This window comes from Arachis stenosperma, chromosome 4 (genome assembly GCF_014773155.1).
Source record: "Arachis stenosperma cultivar V10309 chromosome 4, arast.V10309.gnm1.PFL2, whole genome shotgun sequence".
NCBI lineage: Eukaryota > Viridiplantae > Streptophyta > Magnoliopsida > Fabales > Fabaceae > Arachis > Arachis stenosperma.
The window spans coordinates 2,397,615-2,422,976 of record NC_080380.1 but is presented as its reverse complement, the minus strand read 5'-3'; the positions used below and the strand labels follow the sequence as shown (position 1 = coordinate 2,422,976).

Here is a 25,362-nt window from a genome sequence, read left to right as displayed (position 1 = left end):
TGTTAAGAAAACGTTTGAAATAAAAAATTTTCAAAATTCACTCGTTGACATAATTAAAAACAATCATTAAAATTTAATAAAATTTCAGATATTATCAAATTAAATCAAAATTATATATAAATATTGTGTTTTAAAATTTGAATTTCACTTGTATGTTTTTTTATTATTGTTAAATATGAAATTTTCTGTAATTATTGAATTTTATAAAATTTAAAATTTTTTATTCTTTTGGCCCAATTATATTTGTAGAAATATTTTATTTAGTATTTTATTGAATTTTTTGTGCAGAGTTTAAAATTTGGAAGTTTTATGTGTGTTAGTGTCTATAAATATTAATAACAATCTATGTTAAATATAATATTGAATTAAAATCACATAATTTATATTGAAATTGCATAATAAAAAAAATTAATTTTTCAAATACTAATAAAAATGAAAGAGTTGTAACAACTAAAATAAAAAAAAAGATAAAAAAAAATAAAACATTACTATTATTAGCAATTTATCTCATTTAGTTTGATTTCAATTATTTTAACACTAATAATTACCAAAAAAAAGTGAATTAAGAAGCACGTTACCATATATTCATACATAACGCCCAATACAAAGCAGCATGCAATGCGGTAGCTATTCCAGAGCTGAGCATCATTCGAACTCCAATATTCTGTATCTGTAAAAATCTAGTCTGACACTGAAGAATACTTGAGGTAAAAAGGTATAGAATGATTAACTGAGCATATCTTCCTGCTTCTGTGGAGATTTCGTGATCTTGGCCAAATAAAATTAAAATAGATTTTGTGTTTGCCCAAATAATAGAGATGGGTATGCATAAGATGATAAGAACAAGCATGACTCTGAATATGTAACCGCTTCCAGAAATAGTTGGCAATGAATTAGTAATCGCTTTAGAGGGTAAAGTGTAATCTTCTACCGTTGAATGGTTTCTCTCTCATATTTATTCTTGGCCCCACCTATAAAATAAATGGTGAGAGATCACACTTTACTCTTTAAAGTAAAATTCAAACTTTAGAGGATCCAAATCCATCAAAAAAAAAGTTGCTGGGCTTTGAAAAACGCAACACTAGCATATTAAAAAAAAAGTAAAAATCAAGAAGTAATGGTCTTGTATTTTTTTTTTATCAATGATAGAAAATAACCAATTTAATAATTGAAAATAAATAAACAAATTTACAATGCTGGAGAAAAAAAATGAAAAAAATTAACGAGAGGAAGGAAGAACATTAAAATAAAAATATTTTGTTAAGAAAACGTTTGAAATAAAAAATTTTCAAAATTCACTCGTTGACATAATTAAAAACAATCATTAAAATTTAATAAAATTTCAAATATTATCAAATTAAATCAAAATTATATATAAATATTGTGTTTTAAAATTTAAATTTCACTTGTATGTTTTTTTTATTATTGTTAAATATGAAATTATTTGTAATTATTAAATTTTATAAAATTTAAAAATTTTTAATCTTTTGGCCCAATTATATTTGTAAAAATATTTTTATTTAGTATTTTATTAAATTTTTTGTGTAGAGTTTAAAGTTTGGGAGTTTCATGTGTTTTAGTGTCTATAAATATCAATAACAATCTATTTTAAATATAATATTGAATTGAAATCACAACATTTAAATTGAAATTGCATAATAAAAAAAAGTTTTTCGAATACTAATAAAAATGAAAAAGTTGTGACAACTGAAATAAAAAAAAAGTTAAAGAGAAAAAATAAAATATTACTACTATTAGCAATTTATCTCTTATTAATTTGATTTCAATTATTTTAACACAGATAATTACCAAAAAATAGTGAATGAAAAAGCACATTACCATATATTTAGATATAGCGCCTAACACAAAGCAGCATGCAGTGCAGTAGCTACTCCAGAGGTGAGCATCACTGGAACTTTAATATTTTGTGTCTGTAGAAATCTAGTCTGACACTGAAGAACACTAGAGGCAAAAAGGTATGGAATGATTAACTGAGCATATCTTCCTGCTTCTGTGGGGATTGCGTGATCATAGCCAAATAAAATCAAAATAGATTTTGTGTTTGTCCAAATAATAGAGATGGGTACGCATAAGATGATAATAATAAACATGGCTCTCTGAGTGTGTATGTCTAACATGCGAGCTGTTCTGCTCCATATGATTGGCCACAAAAGGTATCTAAGACACTTTCTATTCCCATCTGTCATTATATGAAATCAAAGGTTAGTGGATTCAATAGAAATAGTTGGCAATGAATTAGTAATCGCTTCCAGTTCCATGTCATGGAGGGGTGTAACCGGATTTAGTGTTGAAATATTTTCATAACTAACCCCAAACAAAATATTGGATAGTTCAGTTCGAATTATATTTATTTGATATTCTTTAACATATTCAAATTATAAACCAAAAGAAGAGGAGAAAAATCCTATTGGTGAAATCGTAAAAAAATGTTAAGAGATGAATGCAAAGGAAACTGACCACTAAACCAATGCCAGTGACAGAAGAAAAAGAAGTGGTCATGGAAACACTGGAGAGAGCCAACTTGCTGACATGACCCACAAACATTATGGAGATAAGTTTAATAGCAAAATTAAGAAGATTCACCGTAATTAAAGGTCCTGCCAGACATATTTGCTTTCTCACTTCTTTAATCGCTGAACTTGACTTATTTTGCTTGGATACATGAGGCTCAATAGAGACTCGGGTATTATTCTAGTATTCTCCTTCCATGGACTAATTTATATGTTCTTACATAAGTTGTGGAGTTAAGAAATTTATAAGGAAGAACAGTCAGTCTCAGATGATAGAGCTTATGAAGAGTGTGGTGTAACACAATATGTTAAGTTTATATTTAGGTGAGTTTTATTAGGGGTGGCAAAGCGAGTCGGCCCGCATCATAAATGGGACGAGCCGGTCCGCATCATAAACAGGGCGGGCCGGCCCGGCCCGCCAACTAAAGTGATTTTAAAATGCTAGTTTATCCTAATTTATGGCGGATTGGTGGGTCAAGCCCGCTTGATTCTTTTTTTTTTGAAAAATAAAATTCATTAAAATTGATATAAAAAAATAATTAAAAAATTGAATACAAATAAAAAATAATCAAATTATAATATAATTTTTTTATTATCTTTCTTTTAATTTTTAACTTCAATAAATTATTTAAAATTATATTTGTCAAATAGAACCATCTTTATTTTAAAAAATAAATCACATAATTTGAGCGTATATACGAAATTATAAAATAAAAAAATAAAGTCAATAACTAAAAGAAGAATAAAAACAAAAAATTAAAAAAATTAAAAATTATATAATTATTAATTTTGTAGTAGTAACCACTCTTTTATTTAATAAAAAAATAAAAATCTTTGGACCAGCAGACCAGCCCGTCCCGCCCTGTCCCGCCAAAACCCGCAAATTTGACTGTGAGAATTTGGCGGATTTTTTTTAATTTGATGGATTCTAAATTCTAACCCGACCCGCATTTTAAATGGGTTTGGCAGGTCGGTCTGACGAATTTGACTCGTTTTGTCACCCCTAATTTTATGGAGGCATAAAAATTAGGAATGGATCCTTTCATTTTTTTTAACAATTGAGAGAGTAAAATGTAATCTCTCACCATTAATTTTTATAAATGGGACCGAGAAAAAACATGAGAGAGAACATTAAAAGATTATAAATCATATTTTACTCTTTCAATTTTTTTTAACAATTAAAAAAATAATTTTTTAAAAAATAGTGGCTAAGCGTGACATTAGGATAATCCACTACTAGAATTATGATTTGAGGCTGTTGCCATAAGAATTATTAAAGGAGACTCTCTTAGCTCGGAGAAGGAAATTGGTGAAATAACTGACCGTGAGAATATAATGGAAAAGTAAATACAAAAAAAAAGTTGCTGAGCTTTGAAAAATGCAACACTAGCATATTAAAAAAAAAGTAAAAATTAAGAAGTAATGGTCTCGTATTCTTTTTTTTTTATCCAATGATAGAAAATAACCAATTTAATAATTAAAAATAAATAACCAAAATTACAATGCAGGAGGCCAAAAATGAAAAAAAATAACGAGAGAAAGGGAGAACATAAAAGTAAAAATATTTTGTTAAGAAAACGTTTGAAATAAAAAATTTTAAAATTCACTCGTTGACATAATTAAAAACACTCATTAAAATTTAATAAAATTTTAAATATTATCAAATTAATCACAACATTTTAGATTGAAATTGCATAATAAAAAAAATTAGTTTTTCGAATACTAATAAAAATGAAAGAGTTGTGACAACTGAAATAAAAAAAAATAAAAAGAAAAAATAAAACATTACTATTATTAGTAATTTATCTCTTACTAGTTTGATTTCAATTATTTTATCACTGATAATTAAAAAAAAAGTGAATTAAGAAGCGCGTTACCATATATTTATACATAACGCCCAACACAAAGCAGCATGCAGTGCAGTAGCTATTCCAGAGCTGAGCATCATTAAAATTCCAATATTTTGTGTCTGTAGACACTGAAGAACACTAGAGGCAAAAAGGTATGGAATGATTAACTGAGCATATCTTTCTGTCTCTGTGGAGATTTCGTGATCTTGGTCAAATAAAATCAAAATGGATTTTGTGTTTGCCCAAATAATAGAGATGGTACGCATAAGATGATAAGAACAAGCATGACTCTCTGAGTGTGTATGCCTAACATGCAATGCTGTCCTGCTCCATATGATTGGCCACAAAAGGTATCTAAGGCACTTGCTATTCCCATCTGTCATTATATGAAACCAAAGGTTAGTCGATTCAATAGAAACAGTTGGCAATGAATTAGTAATCGCTTCCAGTTCCATGCTATGGAGGGGTGTAATCGGGTTTGGTGTTGAAATATTTTCATAACTAACCCCGAACAAAATATCGAATGGTTCAGTTCGGATTATATTTATTTGATATTCTTTAACAAATTCAAATTATAAACCAAAAGAAGAAGAGAAAAATCCGATTGGTGAAACCGTAAAAAAATGTTAAGAGATGAATGCAAAGGGAACTGACCACTAAACCAATGCCAGTGAGAGAAGAATAAGAAGTGGCCATGGAAACATTGGAGAGCCAACTTGCTGACATGACCCACAAACATTTTGGAGATAAGTTCAATGGCAAAATTAAGAAGATTCACCATAATTAAAGGTCCTGCCAGACATATTTGCTTTCTCACTTTTTTTAATCGCTGAACTTGACTTATTTTGCTTGGATACATGAGGCTCAACAGAGACTCGAGTATTATTCTGGTATTCTTCTTCCATGGACTAATTTATATGTTCTTTCATAAGTTGTGGGGTTAAGAAATTTATAAGGAAGAACAATCGGTTTTGGATGATAGAGCTTATGAAGAATGTGATAGGTTAAGTTTATATTTAGGTGAGTTTTAAATGTTATAGAAGTTAGTTATCAAATTGGCACAAGATATAATTTCTTAGCAAGCTATAATTCAGAATTCGTGACATAAGTTTCAATTTTTTTTTCTTATGTAGGACCATTTATTGCTGAGACTATGAATCCTGATATGCTTTTATTGAATGATAGTTTATATTAATTGGTGTTATTAATGAAAATTTGCAGGTCATTGTTGTCTCAGGTGAAACTGGTTGTGGTTAGGCCACACAACTTCCCCAGTACATACTAGAATCTGAGATTGAAGCTGGACATGGTGTTGGATGTAACATAATTTGTACTTAGCCTAGAAGAATATCTGCTATGTCTGTTTCTGAAAGAGTTGCAGCAGAACATGGGGAGAAATTGGGAGAATCTGTTAGTTTGTGAATCTTTTGGGATTTCTGGTTCTTGAAGTATCTGTTATACTTATGATTACTTATTAACTTATATTATCTAATTTGTCCTTCTGAAGGTTGGCTACAAAGTTCGGTTGGAGGGTATGAAAGGAAGGGATACTCCTCTTCTTTTTTGTACCACAGGTGTCTTATTGAGGAGACTACTAGTGGATAGGACTTTAAATGTTGTAACTCATGTTGTTGATGAAATTCATGAACGTGGAATGAATGAAGGTAGCCATATATAACATGTGTATTCCAGTGTTGTTGATTGCGATACAAGTTTACTTACCACTGGTTTTCACTTTTGTCAGATTTTCTTTTGATTGTCCTGAAGGAGCTTCTTCCTCGCTGTCCTGATTTGAGATTAATTTTGATGAGTGCAACCTTAAATGCTGAGCTTTTCTCTTCCTACTTTGATGGTGCTCCAACTATGCACATTCCTGTAAGCTCCAGACACAAACAGCTTATACCATATTCACTTTCTCTAAAAAAATTTCTTTTATAAAATAAAGACAGCTCTTTTTTCAGTCAGGTCTCAGTAGTAGTTGCTTGTTAAATATTTCACAAAGTGTCATGCATATATTTCTCATTTTGGTTATAGTTGTCTTTAAAAATACCCCTCTCCTTTTGATCTTTTGGCCTGTGAAATTATAGGGTTTTACATATCCAGTCCGAGCACGTTTTCTGGAGGATATTCTGGAAATGACTGGATATCAGTTGAATCGTTATAATCAAATTGATGACTATGGTCAAGAAAAAAACTTGGAAAATGCAGAAACAAGCTCTAGCTTTCCGGAAAAGAAAGAGCCAAATTGCTTCTGCTGTTGAGGTGCGTAACTTGCCGTAACATTGTTGCTTTTATAGCTATTCTTTTTGGGTCTAATTCTGTTCATTTCTCTATGAGTTTGTATAGGATGTGCTAGAAGTTGCAGACTTCCATGGATATAGTCTACGCACTCGGGAGTCATTGTCCTGCTGGTGCACTGACTCACTTGGTTTTAACCTCATTGAACATGTGCTTTCTCACATTGTCAATAATGAAAGGCCAGGTGCTATTTTGGTTTTTATGACTGGGTGGGATGACATAAACTCCTTGAAGGATAAGCTCCAAACTCATCCTTTGTTAGGAGATCCCAGCTGTGTCTTGCTTCTTGCATGTCATGGATCCATGGCCAGCACTGAGCAGGTAATGTTCAGAGTAATAGGCTGGAAAGAAGCCAGCAAAAACAGTTGCCACAGTCTAGTTTCCGATTTAATTCAAGATATCAAAGTGCTATATAGTTCCCTTCTTAAGCTTATTGAGGGTAAATATGGTATTAAAAGGGTTTTTTTTTTTTACTGGCTGCGGGGAACATTTTTTTTTTCAGATTATTTGATTGTAGAAGGGGACATATTTTAAAATGCAACTTGGAATCTAGAGTCTTATAGAGCATGAATTTAATCTCATCCATTTACTGCTGCAATTGCATATCTAAGGGACTTACTTTGTTACGCTTGCATTTATTTTGCTGCGGAAGATGGGGGAGTGTTGGATTTCTTGTCATGTTGAAGCGTTTAACTGAATAACATCTGTGTCTCACCTTATATTTCTAGTCATATTTATGCATAGCAATGTATTTTCTTATAAATTTTGTCTGCTTTCCTGTTTTTTCTTTTCTTCTGCAGAGGTTGATATTTGAAAACCCTGAAGGTGCGGTGAGGAAAATTGTTCTAGCAACTAATATTTCTGAGACTAGTGTTACCATCAATGATGTTGTCTTTGTGGTTGATTGTGGTAAAGCTAAAGAGACATCATATGATGCACTAAACAACACTCCTTGTTTACTTCCATCTTGGATATCAAAAGCTGCTGCCCGGCAGGTAATTTTTTTTATTGTTTATTTAATTTTGTGGATATTGATTATTTACCCCTTTGAGGTTGAACATTGTCAAATTAAACTGGTTAAGGAAGACCTAGAAAAATTGAGAACAATGTTAGAAAAGCCGTTGATCCATAGTTTTTTCCTGATATTTTCGTTTTTCATCGGGTAATGGGATCAGGATCAGCTGTATTTTCTTTGCAACAAAAATCTAATAAGTTTAGATTGTAAATAATGTGTCAATTGGAACAGATGGAGTTGTTGCTGTCACATGCACATACATTCTTGTATAGTTTAGCTAACATACAGATGTGTATAGATTCACAATGTTTGATACTTTCCAAATTACTTCTTGTTATGAAGTATATGGATTTGCTTATTTTGGTTGCTTAAAAGGTTTCAATTTCTTTTCTTTAGAGAAGAGGAAGGGCTGGTCGTGTTCAACCTGGTGAATGCTACCATCTATATCCCAGATGTGTTTATGATGCTTTTGCTGATTATCAATTGCCAGAACTTTTGAGAACACCTGTGCTGTCCTTATGTTTGCAAATCAAAAGTTTACAAATTGGAAGCTGATGGTTTATCAGTGGCTAAGAGAAAAGGGGATTGAATCTTAGCCCCTTTTTCACTTAATAACTCTTGCTGTCCTTTAGAATACTTGAGGAGATATTTCTTGTTTTTGTCTCATGCCTAGCCAAGAGACTTTTTCGTTTTGTCTCGTGACCAGCCACAAGATATTTTTCAGTTTTGTCTCCTATGCAGCAGAAACAGAAATGGAGTAGAAGAGAGAGAAAAATACACCAAGATATATCCTGGTTCAGCTGCTAAGTGCAATGCAGCCTACATCCAGTCTCCATCACAATGATGATGGAATTTCACTATAATCATCCTTGATTACAAACACCAATTCTCCCTAGGAACTACCCTTCCTATCCGGGACAAGTCCAGAATCTAATCCCCAATCCTGAACTTGACTTGGTCACTACCAAGTTTTCAACTGCTAAGTGCTAACCCAACTTGAAAGGGGATTTCCACAGAATCATGAAATACAACACAGATGTATAAAGGACCTCTAAGGACATCTATGACTTTTCTTTTAATTTTGCACTCTCTGCCTTTTTTCGCTTTATGGCTTTTTCTTACAAACCTCACTGTTTGCCTTTTTCCATGAGACTCAAGACAGACAAAATTAAACAGAAAATTACAAAATAGAAAACATTGAAGGAGAAGAACTTCTGTTAGCTTAGGTAGCTATAGAAACATTGTGCTTTTCACTCTTTTTCTTGCTTCAAGCCCTGGCTGTTCTCCCTTATTTATAGAAGGGGAAGCCTCCACGGTTGAAACTGTTGAACTAAGCTAAACTTCTTCTTCTTCAAACCAGAACCGGTTCGGCCAGAGAGAGAGGAGAGGAAACTGAATGTAAAACCCAACATGCAATTACCTCTGTGTCTTCCCTTTACACCAAGCTTCACAAATCCGAGCCATCCATCTTGTCTTGCACTCCAAGAAGGATTCCTAGCTCTTGATGTTTCTTGATGCATGACAGCTCTTCCTGCTCCAATTTTGCTTCCTCCTTCACATAGCCTCCTCAGCTACCTTCTGTGATGAGTGAACACAAAGCAGAGACGAGCCATGCCTCTGAGATCTTCTTTCTCTGGCCGAGATCTTCTTCTTCCATTTTTGGTATGGAGAGCATGAGCTTACTTCACCAAATCTTACCTTATTTTGGTGAAGATCTCAGCCACACCATACTTTTTGTTTTCTTTTTCTTGCAATCATTGCAATGGTCTTGTTATTAGCTTCTTCTTCTTTGGTAGCTCAAAATTTTCTCCATAGTTGCTGTAATATGACCGAAGGAAGAAGAGAGATGAGAGAGAAGAAAGAGAAATTTGAACAATAATTAATGGATTTGATAAAGTTAAATAAGTTTTCCACTTCCCTTTGCTTTAGGTAGCGTGCAGCATTATTAAAGCCATCAAATCATTTTTCTCTTTCTCTTTCATGTTTTCAATGCCTACATTAACTTCACTTGATAAAATTTGAATTCCATCACATGATGAAAATGAGATCCGTTGGAAGCATTCCTTGCTTTCTCTTAATATTGGTTTCGGACCAAGCAAGCTAGTTTCTAGCAAAAATACTAACTTGGGCTAATAATAATAATGATTGAATCTGGCCCAATAAGCAAATCATTGTTTCAGCCACAATAAAAAATTTTGTATCAATGCTGAAAATATTTTAATGGGCTTGCTATATATTTCTTTTCTTTTCGGCCCAACAAGCATAATCTGCACAGCAAAATTATTTAGTTAACACATATGATCAAAAATCAAATTAATAATTTTGCAATCATAATGTTTAGTCATCACTAATTTTAATTTAGAATTTTTCAAACTCATCAATCTCCCCCTTGATGACAAACATTATTAAAAAAATTGAAATGGAAAGAAATCAAAGATTAGAGTACTCCCTTTGAATATTTGGATTCCTTCCTTTTCCAATTGTTATATGACTCCCCTCAATATATGCCATTTTATCAAGGAAAGCTTTACCTGTAACTTTTGAAATCAAGCTTAAAGCAACTATATTATTCAACATATGTAATTTTGGAATGTTGAATAATCTTGATTTATGAGCAGAGGTGAGATGATAAACAAAAACTAATTTGTTATCACAAAAGGATTTTCTGTTCAATACAAACAAAAAAGCTTGAGTACAGAGTACATCATAATCAAGACATATTTGATAATTCCATAAACCATTGTTGCCAATTAGTTTGAAAAAAAATTCATTCATTATATTAAAAAACAAAAGAAATATCGGTTTATAACAATGAAAACTATTTTTTATCAAAACAACTTAGAGCATGGCAAACAACTATTCATTCAATCCCAAAAAAATTTTCACAGCATGACTAAGTTCCAAAGACAGCAGATATATCAACAACACAAATTATTGGAACACATGTATCAGTAGACATATCAGAACAAATATATCAGCAGATATATCAACACAACAAATTATTAAAATAAGGGTGATCATGAATCATAAGATTTCCGCCCCTGTTTTCCCTGTTTTCTTTCAATTCCTCCCCCTTTTGTCATCAAAAGGGAACCTGCAAAAAAATGACAATGGTATGCAAAATATCCAAAATATAACCCGTACAAATATAACAGGTCTAAAGTGTCATATGTCTAAAGTGTCACAGGTCTAAAGTATCCATAACAGCCTACATTAGTATCAAAATAAGCCAAACAAAAGTTGAAATCAATAAGTAACATAGTGATCAATCATCAGATAAATTGTACTCAGAGCCATCTGCATCATCATCATCGGCAGCCCAAAATTCTTCTTCAAAATTCTGAAGCATCAGTCCCACTCTTTCTTGGCATTTTGTCCAAACGTTTTCATTTTTGAATGCTAGCTTATGGGCGGCCTTGTATGATTGCACCATCAGATTGGACATGTTCGAAAACTCAGTAAGGATTTCCTTGATTGATTCAGCCACTTTGGACGACTCGGATGGGTGACTCTCAAGATCACTGTCAGAAGGCATTGATCGTTTCCCTTTGGTTCCTTTCATTGCACCTGAAACTCCTCCTTCCTTAATTGATGAAACTTTGTTCTCAACCTCTTCATTAGTTAGATCAACATTGAAGTGCTCAAAAATACAAGTAAGAAATATACCATAGGGAAGGTTAGCCTTTTTGGTGCTTCTAACACAATCCCACATATGTCTAACCATGAGATATGCAAAGGAAATAGGGGATGAAGTAATAACAGCAAAAAGCACAAGAAAATCAGAAACTGTTACTCTATTATGTGAGCCGCTCTGTGGAGTCAGAATGTGAGTAATGATTCTGTGCAGCAAGGCTCTTTCGGGACCAAGGACTTTGTGGGTTGGGACCGTGCCATCCAATCCAGATAGGTTCTCACAGATTTTTTGCAGAGCAATCTGATAGGTGACTCCAACTTGGGAATCCCATTTTTCTGACATATAAGCCGCTGGTCCTTCGTCAATGTACCCCAGGGCAGCGCTTATTGTTTCTCTGCTTAGAGTCAAATAAACCTTCTTTACATAGGAATAAATAGCACCGTCGATCAGCCTCATGTTTGCATAAAACTCTCGAACCAAGGCTGGATATACTGGTTTCTGGATTTTGAACAGAGGAGTCCACTTCATATTCTCAAAAAGAGTGGTGAAGTTGATCCCTTTGGCAGCCAGAGATTCCAGATTCACCAAGTATGATGCACATAAATGATGTTTCTTTAACACGTCTTTGTGGAACTCATAGGACGCACAAGAATTAAACCTCCCTAGATCAAAATGAGAATGGCTTTTGTTGTACTTGTTCTTAAAATCTAGGGATTCCAGATTCAGGGGCTCCCTAGTATCACATAACACGTAACCTTTTGCCTTGTGAGAACTGAGGCCAGGGGTTGCTTTCTTTGGTGGAGACTGAGGTAAGGACGTATGAGACTCATCTTCCTCTTCAACCACGGGTTCCTTCTTTTTTCTTGATGAAGTCTTATGAGCAATGACCTTTTTGCGCATGGTTTCAGTAGATTGAAAGGTAGGAGATAAAGATGATGTAGAATGAATGTGTATATGAGTATGGGTTTGAGGGGTGGAAGATTTTTTGGAGAGAAGAATTTGTTCACTTTTCCTTGGAGCAGTTTTCTTTTTCATGATATTAAAAATGGAGAAGTGGAGAGGGAAATGTGAAGAGAGGCCGAAGAGTGTGGTGAGAGGAGGGAGGTTAGGGAAGCATTTAATGTTGAGTGGAGAGAGAATTGGAGGGAGTTAATACCCATTATTGAGCGCGGTTATTAACCAAGGAAAGGTTTAAAAATAAACTGAAATGTTAGCTCCTAGAATCAAGGGATGAGGGAAGGATAAAGATTTGATTTGACAATCACTTCTTCCTACAAGATTTGAAATGATAATTTCCCAAAAGTATTATTAAAAATGAGGAACTCAAAAGTGGATCAAAGTAAGGTCAAAAAGATTTGGTAGGGCCCTAGATAATTAATATCAGCGCAGTCTCCCCCTGTATCATGGCTCTTTCAACACATCCTGAAATTTGTCTCCTGCTTTCCTACGAGACAAAACCAAACAGAATAAAAAAAGTTCACAAATTTTCAACAAAACTTAATTCTATCATTCTCAAACTGTTTCTTAAAGTGCAGAATCTGTCTTCACATAGGGATTTTGTAAAAATGTCAGCAAGTTGGTCTTCAGATTTTACAAATTAAATATCAATAGTATCCTTTTGCACATGTTCTCTAATAAAATGATATTTGATTTCAATGTGCTTGGTTCTTGAGTGCAGAACAGGGTTCTTAGAAATGTTTGTAGCACTCATATTATCACAAAATAAGGGTATACTATTGATTTTTAATTTGTAACCCTCCAATTGAGTTTTCAACCAAATTAATTGTGAACAACATGCAGATGCAGAAATATATTCAGCATCGGCTGTGGATAGAGCTACGGTGGCTTATTTTTTGCTTAACCACATGTTGAGTGACCTTTCAAGGAAGCAACACATGCCTGAGGTGCTCCTTCTATCCACCCTATCTCCTGTATAATCTGCATCATAAAACTCCACTGCACAAAAATCATCAGATTTTGGATACCATAAGCCATAATCACTAGTTCTCTTAATGTATCTAATGATGCGTTTGACGGCCGAAAGATGGGATTCTTTTGGGTGAGATTGAAATCTTGAGCATACACCCACACTTTGAATAATATCCGGTCTAGAAGAGGTAAGGTACATGAGAGATCCTATCATTCCTCTATACCGTATTTCATCCACATCTTTGCCATCATCATCCTTCTCAAGTTTAGTGTTTGGATGCATTGGTATTCCCATTTGTTTGGAATTTTCTAGGCCAAATCTCTTGATTAGTTCTTTTGCATACTTTCATTGGTGAATGAAAGTGCCACTAGGAGTTTGTTTAATTTGGAGGCCAAGAAAGAATGTTAACTCTCCCATTAAACTCATTTCAAACTCACTAGTCATGAGTTTTCCAAATTCTTCACACAAGGACTCATTGGCCGACCCAAACACAATGTCATCCACATAAACTTGAAGTAGGAGAATATCATCATTAGATGCTTTAATAAATAAAGTAGTGTCAGTGGTACCCCTTTGAAATTGATTTTCCAACAAGAAGGCACTAAGCCTTTCATACCAAGCTCTTGGAGCTTGTCTAAGGCCATAAAGAGCCTTTGAGAGTTTGAAAACATGGTTTGAAAATTCTTTATCTTCAAAACTGGGGAGTTGTGCCACAAACACCTCTCTATCAATAAAGCCATTAAGAAAAGCACATTTGACATCCATTTGAAACATTTTAAAACCCTTATGGGCACCATAGGCAAGAAGCAACCTAATTGCTTCCATTCTTACTACCGGAGCAAAAGATTCATCAAAATCTATACCCTCTTCTTGATCGTAACCTTGGGTCACTAATCTAGCTTTGTTACAAACAACTTTTCCATCCTCACCAAATTTATTTTTGAAAACCCACTTAGTACCCGTTACCTTCTTACCATCTGGATGGGGTACTAGTGTCCAAACCTTATTCTTGTCAAATTGAGCAAGCTCTTCTTGCATGGATTTGACCCATGATGGATCTTCAAGAGTTTGTTTTACATTGTTGGGCTCCATTTGTGACAAGAGGGAAAAATTGCTTGGTTCGGATTGCTTTTTGGTTGAGGATCTTGTTGTTACACCTTAAGAGGGATCACCAATGATAAAGTGATGAAGGTAACCCCTCATGGACTTCCATTCTCTTAGCTTCCGGCGTGATGTTGAGCTTTGATGAACTTCAGTGGGTTGTTCTGTTTCAGATTCTCTTGCTGGCTCAGGAGACAAAATGAAAATGTCTCCTCTATTCTGACGAGACAAAATTGGACGGACAAATTCTTCATTTTGAGCAGACTTAGGATTTTCTTCATTGGTTTCCTTGTTGACAGCATCTTCAAAATCTGTATCATCTTCTATCACAGCACTGGGAATTGAATTAGAATCACAAAAAGAGACATGTATGGATTCCTCTATGGTCCTATGTTCTTTGAGGTAAATTCTATAAGCCTTGCTAGTGGTTGAATATCCAACAAACATCCCCTCATAGAATTTTGGATCAAATTTACCAAGATTTTCTTTGTTGTTAAGTATAAAGCATTTGCATCAAAAAATATGGAAATACTTAAGATTAGGAGGGGTTCCTTTCCATAGCTCATAAGGAGTTTTCTTCAACCCTTTTCTAAAAATGGTCCTATTCAAAATGTAACAAGCTGTATTTACAGCTTCAGCCCATAGAAATTTTGGAATCTCATTTTCACATAGCATGGCCCTAGTCATCTCTTGAAGGCTTCTATTCCTTCTCTCAACCACCCCATTTTGTTGAGGGGTTCTAGGGCATGAAAAGTTATAAGTAATTCCAAAATCATCACAGAATTTTTCAAAGTCTTGGTTTTTAAATTCTTTTCCGTGATCACTTCTCAAGTGGGCAATCTTTAAATCCTTTTCATTTTGAATTCTTTTACAAAGGGTTGAGAAAGCATGGAAAGCATTATTTTTATGAGCAAGAAAAAGTACCCAACCGAATCTAGAGTAATCATCCACCACCACTAGACCATAGTGTTTACCTCATAAACTTTGGGTTCTTGTTGGACCAAAAAGATCAATGTGTAACATCTCTAATGGTCTTTTGGTTGAAATTCCATATTTTGATTTAAAAGAGGATTTTACTTGTTTACCTAATTGGAAAGCATCACAAGTAAGATCCTTATCAAATTTGATATTTGGAATTCCTCTAACCAAATTTTTTTTGACTTGCTTAGAAATTTGGTACATGCTAGCATGACCCAATTTTTTATGCCATAGCCATTTTTCAGATTCAAGAGAGGTAAAACATGTCACTTTTTGATCTTTCAAGTCCTCAAGAGTCAATCCATACACATTATTGCACCTCTTAGCTTCAAACAATATATCTCCAATTTTTTCACAAATAATTAAGCACACAAACTTTCTAAAAATAACTTCATATCCTAGATCACACAATTGGCTTACACTAAGTAAATTGTATTTCAAACCATTTACAAGAAGAACATAATTTATACAAGATGAGAAACTTTTACCAACTTTTCCAATGGCCACTATTTTTCCTTTATCATCATCACCGAAAGTGACAAACCCTCTATCATACTCATCAAGTTTTATGAAGAAGGTTGTCTTTCCGGTCATATGCCTAGAGCATCCACTGTCCATGTACCACATGTTGTCTTTCTGCTTGGATGCTAGGCATACTTACAAAATAAGCTCAAGTGACCTTAGGTATCCAAATCTTCTTGGATCCTTTCACGTTAAACCATCACCTATATCCCAATCCATTATAATCGAAAACAACTTTGTAAACTTTATCACCAATCATCCTTTCACCAAAGAAGCATTGAATGGGAAAGTGACTATTTCGGTTACATAGTCTACAAAATCTTGGAGTTGCTGTTTTGTTAAAACTTGTTGGGTTTTGAAACCTTGTATCATTAGAATATGAGGCAATATTTTCAAAATAAGGTTTATCAACGGATTTGAAGAAACCCAAGCCAGCTTTATCATAAAGAGATGTTTTGCTAGCCAAGATTTGATTTAGATTTTCAGAACTTTGAGTGAACTTGGCTAGGTCTTCTTTAAGCTTATTGACCTCTTTAAGCAACTCTTCATTTTTTTTTAAAACAGTCTACATATACAACAACAGAATGATCACTTTCACAGCTTTTAAGTTGGGCTTTCAACTGCTTGTTTTCTTCAACAAGTTCAACAGCAGCTTCAGCCTCCCTTAATTTATCTTTGAAAAAATCATTTTCTGCTTTAAGAATGGTGATTTGTTTTTCAAGATCTTGGTTATCAAGTAGGAAGCATATAATTTTTTCAAAAAGGTGATCTATCATAAGATGAAGAGCTTCAGTGTCAGGGTTATGAATGACTACCTATTCAACGTGGTCAGCCATAAGACATGGTTGGGACTTGGTTTCTGATTCTTCATCATCCTCTGAATCGTTTTCCAGGTCCTCCCAAGAAGCCATCAGACCTTTCTTCTTTTCTTTCTTTGGCTTCTCCTCTTTCTTCAACTTAGGGCAATCTGATTTGAAATGCCCAGTTTCTTTATAGTTGTAACATATCACCTTGCTAAGATCTTTCCTTTGTTTCCTATAGCTGCTTTCCTTGCTTCTCTTCTTGAACTTCACCATTTTCCTGAATTTTTTGGCAAACAACACAAATTCATTTTCAGAGAAATTATCACTGAATTCATCATCCAGGGGGTTAGTAACAGATGTAAAAGCAATTCTTTTCTTTTTTGAATCCTTTTTCAAATAAGTATTTTCGAAAGCAAGTAAGTTTCCTCTCAAGTCATCATATGTCATAGAATCTAGACCACTACTCTCAGATATAATTAATGCTTTTGTTTTCCACTCTTTAGTAAGACATCTTAGAACTCTCCTCACAAGCACAGAATCAGGATACGTAATTTCCATAGCATCCAAGCCAACAATGATGATGTTGAATCTTTCAAACATTTTATCTATTGATTCTCCTTCCTTCATTGAGAACATTTCAGAAGTCTATCTTGGTCTTCTTTACTACGGTGGTTCCTTCATGAATGATTTGAAGTTTGTCCTAGATTTTCTTTGCCGTTGTGCATCGTGATACCCGTCGTTATTCCTCGAAACTGATAGCACAGTTGAGCAAGTTGACAGCTTTGGCATTGAGCTCCACCTTCTTTTTGTCTTCTTCGGTCCAGCTTGCTTCGGGTTTAAGAGAGATTACTCCTTCAATACTTGTGGTGGTTGGAAATTGGGAACCTTCCAAGATAATCTTCATTCTCTCCTTCCAATAGGTATAATTTTTCCCATTGAAAAGAGGAGGTCTGTTGCTTGATTGTCCTTCTGTCAGGTTGTAAGACATCAGGTTTGAGCCACTGTTTTCTACAATCTGGATCTTTTCTCCAAGTTGCAAAGCTTGATCTCTTTGAGACTAAGCTCTGATATCAATTGATAGTTTATTAGTGGCTAAGAGAAGGGGGGTTGAATCTTAGCCATTGATAAACAATCAGAAGCATATCTGAATTCTTAGCTAGAGCTCTCCAGCCACCAGAGCCGCTATCGGTAAAATTTCATTGTGCATATTTTTGGAACTTGTGCTGAAATACGATGGTTGTTAATTAACTTCGTTACCAGTGACTTGTATACACTAAATTTTAATACATGTTCAACTTATATAAGTTTTATTTTATTTAATTAATTGTATTATCAATTCATTTGATTCTGCAGGTTCAAAATTCTGTTTAGTATCTGAAGAACCAGGTAGAAGAACTAGTACTTTATTGTTTCTTGCTCTCAACTTCCCTTCCCATTTATTCTTCCAACAAAGTTTCTCCTGTCATGGGTTTATCCAAGCTCTTCTTCCAACTGCTGATATTGTCATATTGATTTGTTACTTTCCAGGGCGCAAGTTGTCAATGCTTCCTGTGGAGCCCAAACTCGGCAAAATGCTCATTCTGGGCGCTATCTTCAACTGTTTGGATCCCATAATGACTGTTGTTGCTGGTCTTAGTGTAAGGGATCCATTTCTGATGCCGGCTGACAAGAAGGATGTAAGTCACCATGACTATCGTTTTCCCTTGACATTGGATGTAAATCTTGCTAGAAAAATAGTGGATTTATCATTTTTTATGTTATCATGTGATGACATCACTTGTTTTTTGGAATATTAATATTGGAACTAAAGTTTAACAATATCATCTGATTAAGTATGTTGGACCTATCAAGTATCAAGCATGCTCTCTGGTAGAGCATATTAATGTTGAGAAAAATGGCTTCTATTGATTCCTTTTTAGCGCTCAAATATTATCACTAATTTATCAAGCAGGATTAAAATAATCAGTATGCTATGTGTGAGGCAGAAAAGGCTTAACTTTGTATTTAGTTGTTTTATATGCATGTTTCATACAGCTTGCAGAGTCTGCTAAGGCCCAGTTTTCTGCTCGTGAGTATAGTGATCATCTTGCACTTGTTCGAGCTTATGAGGGTTGGAAAGAGGCTGAAGCTCAGCAAGCTGGCTACGAGTACTGTTGGCGAAATTTTCTTTCTTCTCAAACACTTCGAAAGCAATTCTGTTACTTGCTTAAAGATATTGGGTTGGTTGATCACAATTCTGAGACCTACAGTAGATGGAGTCATGAGGAGCATCTTGTCCGAGCAGTCATCTGTGCGGGTTTGTTTCCTGGAGTATCATCTGTTGTGGTAATCTCTTGTTTATGCTAATTCTACTTCCGTTTCCAATTTTCACTCTTCTTTTTCCCCCTCTTTTCATGTGTGTTAGTGTTTACTTTGGTACATCCATATGCGTCAGTGTATGTATTGTACTGCTCCAACATCTGCAGAATCCATTTTCTAATTCTACTAATGGTATTTTCATTAAAAAAACATGCCTGAGTGACACACACATACACAAGTAGGAGGCGTATGTGCTTCCTTACAATTGTGCTCCCTTTAGTTTGTACTCAGTTTTCCTGTTGATATGGGCAATTTGTGGTGAGCATATGATTCTTTTGACAGGATGGTCACCTAAAAATGTTGGGAGGTTATTTGGAATTTTTCATGAAACCTGAATTAGCTAACACTTACTTGCGGTTGAAGGGGGAGCTGGAGGAACTGATACAGAAAAAAGTATGTTCAATCCAGTTGATCATAGTTTTTATTTTATTCCCGTACTTCTCAAATTCTTCCAGCCATTATTCATTTGTGTAAAGACTTATTCTTCATTCAATTTTCAGTCTCTCCAAGTCCATGACATACTTATGATTTACTTTATGCTTTGCATGTTTTGCCAGCTTCTGGATCCCGATACACAATTGCATGATGAGCTTCTTTCAGCTGTTAGATTGGTGATATCTGAGGACCACTGTGATGGCAGATTCGTATTTGGTCGCCGGGCCACACCTGCACCCAAAGTAAAAGAGGCAACAAACTCCAAAAGTAGTGCTGGAGTAGAGGCTGAGAATTTTAAAAACCAGCTTCAGACATTACTTAACAGGGCTGGACATGAAGTGCCAACTTACAAAACAAGGCAACTGAAGAACAACCAATTCCGTTCCACCATCAATTTTTAATGGCTTGGATTTTGTTGGCCAGCCTTGCAGCAACAAGAAACAATCAGAAAAATCTGCTGCCGCTGAGGCTCTTCTATGGCTGAAGGGTGATATGCATTCTTCACACGATGTTGCCAGCCATATGTCTGTGCTTTTGAAAAAGAGCAACAAGAAAGATAAGAAAACTTCATCCTAAATGGAGCTGACTCGAATCTACAAGATCTCTATCCTGGATAGATCATTTTTACGTGGTTTTTCACCGAGGAAGAACATGTTCGTTTTCAAGGCACTGGTTTCATCTTTCCAGTCACAATTTCGACAGTAAGTGTATGGAGCTACTAATGGTGAGGGAACTAGAATCTAAATGTTACAAATCTGAGCCCTTGTGCCCTTTTTTAAGATCTGGGAGTCCTTGTTCTTGTAAAGGGTGATTCCATCCAGAATCTACCGAGTTTCAAAGCAAAACGGAAAACAGCTCTAGATTGGGAGGCTGAGCAGTTACCGTTCAGACTAAGGACACTAATCTATGCTGATCATGCATTCTTCCAATTCATTGTTTTTGATGTGGAAGTTGGAAGGCATATCTATCCACTATTCTTTAAAGTATATTGTAGCTGCTTAGGAAACAGGTTTACATTAATCAAGTTAGCGGATCATCCATTTGAATGAAATGTAGTATATGTATTAAGGGACTTGGTACACCTACAAACGATCTTTTACTTATAATTCCTTTCGTCTTTATATTGAAAGATGTAGTAGTGAAGTGAGAAATGTAAAGGGAAAATGCAATTCTTATACCATATTATTAATATAATGACTAATGAGGTGGCATTGGTGTTTACTTTTGGATGAAGAACAAATAAAGAAAAAGGTAATCTCAGAGAGTATTATTATACATTAACTATTTTTAAACCATTCCATAAATAAAGAAAAATAGATTAATAAGCAATTAGTCTATAGTTTCTTAAACCAAAGCTTAGTATCATCGCAGAACTTACATGTCGTTCTGCAATGTAGCAGACTAACATTACGTTGAACTAATATGAATTTTTAATCGTATATTATATTGTATGAGCACTAATGTTAAAATAATTACGTCATTATGTCCACATTTTAGTTCAAAGCTGGTGTTGCTATCCTTGTGGTGCACAAAATGAATGTGTAAATAAATGTGCACAAACCTATTGAGATCTAGCATCACATTCTGTTGTTCCAAATACAGAGACTTGAATCTTTCCCATCCAAGTTTCCCAATAGATGGGGGGTGCTTTATGATCATGTGATCTTGTGGATATTGCTGAATAAGAGTGCTTTCTTCCACACTTATCTTGTAATCCAAGTACTTTAGTCCCATATCCTTTGAGGGCAATTCAAAGTCATATTTAGCAAGCCATTCGAAACGAAACTACTTGTATCAAAACTGCATTCTCAGGAAGGAAAACAATGAAGGAAAACAATGTTAGTGAGGCCAGCTCCATGAACTCCCAATATCACATCACAAGAATTCACCACATTTGCAAAGCTTGACATGCTTCCACCAGCTTCCATTACGATCGCCTCGAATCCCATGCTTCTAGCCATCTTTGCTATTTCAGCTGTGTTAGTAAATGATCTTGTTCTTCTTCTTGAAAGAATCAAAAGCCTTGGCTGCTGCTTCTTATTCTTATTATTCTCATCTTCACCCTCCTCTCTCAATTTGATTGCATTAACTCTCTTCACTGAATAAGAGTCTCTCAGAAAACTCCTGAAGTCTTTGATGGAATAGGAGTACTTTTGAGGGTCAATGCTTAGTTCTTTTGGATACCTTTTGAGACCAACATTCACACCTGTGAAGCAGTGAACTTGGTCAACTTTGTCAATGTTCAAGACCTCATAATTGGACAGCTTACTGAGAATTGCTTGGTACTTAGAAATCCACCAAGGACGCATTTTGGACACAACAAATTTAACTTGTCCATTGAATTGTCTAGAAGTCAGAAACAGTGGGATGATGATGTCTGTGAATTCATGGAAGTGTTTGCCAATATAGCCTGAAGTAGAGAATATCACAGCTGGAATGCTGTGATGTTGTGTGCACTATGGGAATTTCATGCCATCTTTCACTGCCTTTATTGACCATTCTCTTACACACTTACACACCTCGTTGCTTCTGCATCGTCCTTTCGCGCATAAGGCCTTATGGTCCATGAGGAGTTTTCTGGCAAGATTGTTGTTTCAGGTCTCACAATGTAAACAGAGGGAGGATTTTCTGCGGTTCAATTGCAAGAATGATTAGCAGAGTAACCCGGATCGATTTAGCTTCCGATTTACCAATTTTACGGTAGAACCGGCCAGACCGATCCAGATTTGATAACCATGCGTGAAAGTTGTTTCTCACCTTCCCTTTATTCATGCGTGAAAGTTGCTTCCCACCTTCCCTTTAACTCATGCGTGTAACATGATTCTACCGTCTCTTCTTTCTTTTTATTTTCTCTCTTCAACAATAAAACCCAAAACGAAAGGATATCTTTTTTAATTTCCCATAAATTTCTCACAAACTTCTTGTCTCTAAATCTTGTGTAAAAATTAATCCATGGAGGGAGAACAGGATAATAATACCGGTATCTCTGGTGAACCTCGCGTGTCCCATGAAAACAAGTTAAGAACAATACTTAAAGAAATAAAAAAACAACTATATTTGGCAGCACCTTTAATTATGGTGCATTTTCTTAATTTTGCCATCGAACTTATTTCAATAATGTTCGTTGGTCATGTAAGCGTGTTGACTCTCTCCAGCGTTTCCATGGCCATTTCCTTTACTTCTGTCACTGGCATTGGTTTAGTGGTTAGTTCTTTTTACTTTCATCTCTTAATACTCTTTTTACGATTTCAACAATCGAATTTTTCTCCTCTTTTTTCGTTTATAATTTGGATTTGATAAAGAATTTGTTAAAAAATATTTAACACCAATCATATAATGACAGATGGGAATTGCAAGTACGTTGGAAACTTTGTGTGGCCAATCATATGGAGCCGGACAGTATCAGATGTTAGGCATACATACTCAAAGAGCCATGCTTGTTCTTACCATTCTTTGCGTACCCATCTCTATTGTTTGGGCAAACACAAAATCCATTTTGATTTTATTTGGCCAGGATCACGAAATCTCCACAGAAGCAGGAAGATATGCTAAGTTAATCATTCCATACCTTTTTGCTTCTAGTGTTCTTCAGTGTCAGACTAGATTTCTACAGACACAGAACATTGGAGTTCCAATGATGCTCAGCTCTGGAGTAGCTACTGCACTGCATGCTGCTTTGTGTTGGGCGTTAGTGTTAAAAGCTGGCTTAGGGAGTACTGGAGCTGCCTTATCAAATTGTATATCGTATTGGGTGAATGTGTTGATACTTGCCTTATACATAAAATTTTCATCAAGATGTTCAGAAACTTGGACTGGATTTTCATTAGAGGCATTCCATAACATTCCTTCTTTTTTGAAACTTGCTATTCTTTCTTCTGTTATGGTTTGGTAAGTTTCTACTAACTGTTGCTTTCCCCACCGTTACATTGTTCGAGATCCTCTACTAATGAGCTTTTATTTGGTTCTCATTGTGCTGAACAGCTTGGAACTGTGGTCGTTTGAATTGATGGTTCTCCTAGGTGGTCGTCTTCCAAATCCGAAGTTGCAAACATCAGTGCTTTCTATTTGGTTAGTTCTCACAATTCTTAGCTACCAGCACTTTACATGTTATAGTGGATATTATTATTTGCACCAATCTAATAATAATTATTGTTGGAAATTTCAGTGTGAATACAACATCAACTATTTGGATGATCCCGTTGGGATTAAGTGCAGCTATAAGGTAATTTAATTACTACTGTGTGCTTATGAACATTTAGAATTTTGTGACAAATGTCGAAATTAAGTAAACGTTGCAATTGCATAATTGTTTGTTTGTGCTGCAGCACTCGTGTATCAAACGAACTTGGGGCTGGTAATCCTTGGCCTGCACGTTTGGCAGTACGTGTAGTGTTAGTAGCAACCATTATTGAGGGTATCCTAGTTGCAACACTGATGATACTGTTACGCAAGGTTTGGGGCCATGTTTATAGTAATGACGTACAAGTGGTTAGACACGTGGGACTCATGCTGCCAATTCTTGCAGCATCCAATTTCTTGGACGGGCTGCAGGGTGTTCTTTCAGGAATTGTTAGAGGATGTAAACGGCAGAGAATGGGTGCTTTTATTAACTTAGGTTCATATTACGTAGTTGGAGTTCCGTCAGCTATTGTATTGGCTTTCGTTTTGCATCTTGAAACAAAGGTATGTAAATACCAAACTGAAATCTATTATTATTTGCGGAGTGTCTTAATTATTTAGGTACTGTGCAGGGACTCTGGTTTGGAATCATATGTGCCCTTGTTGTTCAAGTACTTTGTCTGATGATCATAATTCTTCGTATTGATTGGGAGAAAGAGGTGTCTATATTTTTTTTTTTTCTTTTTGCTTTTTCTTTGAACTTTTAATTTTGCTTATTAGTTACTGATACGATTAAATTTGTTTTTTTAGGCAAACATAACTACGGAAAGAATTAATAATTCAGAACAAACAAGTACCGAAAGAGTTAATAATTTAGTGACATCTAATGTATCCTAGCTGAATCAAAACTTAATTGATTCAATTTAAATAGAGTTATTTTAGGATATATATGTACGATAATTTATTTTAGAATATTTATGTAATATTAATTTTTATTTGATTTGCTTATATGATTTATCCTTTAATTTTCGATCATATAAAATATTAAAATTTAAAAATAATAAAAATATAAAAAAAAAACTTAAAATAATTGTAATTATTTTAAATTTTAAAATTTAAAATTAATTTTTATAATCTTCATCTTATTGATAGCTATGCTATAGAAAGTTTAGTACCGTTTTTTTTTTTTAATAACAATCTTTTCAGCAACTTTTATATTATTAGGTATTTTCTATGGTGGTCAAAATGTATTGGTGGCCAAAGTGGCTAATGTTGTTAGACCAATAAGGAATAGACATTTGATGGGGATAATATTTGTTAACGCTGGTTATAAGAAAAAGTCTAGGGAGCCAATGGCCTAAGCGTACAATGTGTACAATGGAGGTTTAAGAAGTATTAGAGATATGACCATTAGTGTTACATTGTCCTGTCAGGTTACGCTTTTGGGATAAGTGGTTTCAGATATGGTATTAGAGTTCTAGATTCGAAAGGTCAAGAATTCGATCATTGGTGAATCCCAAAATCAGTTTAATTTTTTATTGAGATGTTTATTATCCTTGGTATCCGGATGGTTATCCTTGGTATCGGATGGTTATTCTAGCTAGTATGGTGATGTTCATTTTATTCATGGACCAAAAATTGAGTAAAGTCCGTTAGGAATACACGTAACGTAAGCATATGGAGAGGGTTTCTTACTTAGGATCTCATCTTTCCAGTTTACTTTCAGGGGCGAAGTCGTTTTTTTTTTAAATAAATAAAAAATAGGTATAAACCGCATTCGATCATTTC

At 34.6% G+C, this 25,362-nt stretch overlaps 1 protein-coding gene and 2 pseudogenes across 1 annotated transcript; 2 read left to right on the top strand and 1 right to left on the bottom strand.

The window, feature by feature from the left end:
• Positions 1-4,692: 4,692 nt before the first annotated feature.
• LOC130973957 (DExH-box ATP-dependent RNA helicase DExH3-like) lies at positions 4,693-20,666 on the top strand (annotated as a pseudogene).
• A 196-nt stretch (positions 20,667-20,862) lies between these two features.
• Positions 20,863-22,227, bottom strand: LOC130973955 (alpha-1,3-arabinosyltransferase XAT3-like; annotated as a pseudogene).
• A 180-nt stretch (positions 22,228-22,407) lies between these two features.
• On the top strand, positions 22,408-24,471 carry LOC130973954 (protein DETOXIFICATION 16-like). The gene is made up of 7 exons (XM_057898651.1): positions 22,408-22,659; positions 22,799-23,343; positions 23,437-23,523; positions 23,621-23,677; positions 23,781-24,138; positions 24,207-24,293; positions 24,385-24,471. Exons 1-7 carry the CDS (start codon positions 22,408-22,410, stop codon positions 24,469-24,471), a joined length of 1,473 nt encoding a protein of 490 aa, XP_057754634.1.
• Positions 24,472-25,362: the final 891 nt, after the last annotated feature.

What these genes read in the sequence shown, in the direction of transcription:
- LOC130973954 (XM_057898651.1), top strand. Translation starts at nt 22,408, where the DNA reads ATGGAGGGAGAACAGGATAATAATACCGGTATCTCTGGTGAACCTCGC. An exon ending in ACATCAGTGCTTTCTATTTG is followed by an intron (nt 23,524 to 23,620) that starts GTTAGTTCTCAC and finishes TGGAAATTTCAG; the next exon opens with TGTGAATACAACATCAACTA. An exon ending in TTTTGCATCTTGAAACAAAG is followed by an intron (nt 24,139 to 24,206) that starts GTATGTAAATAC and finishes GGTACTGTGCAG; the next exon opens with GGACTCTGGTTTGGAATCAT.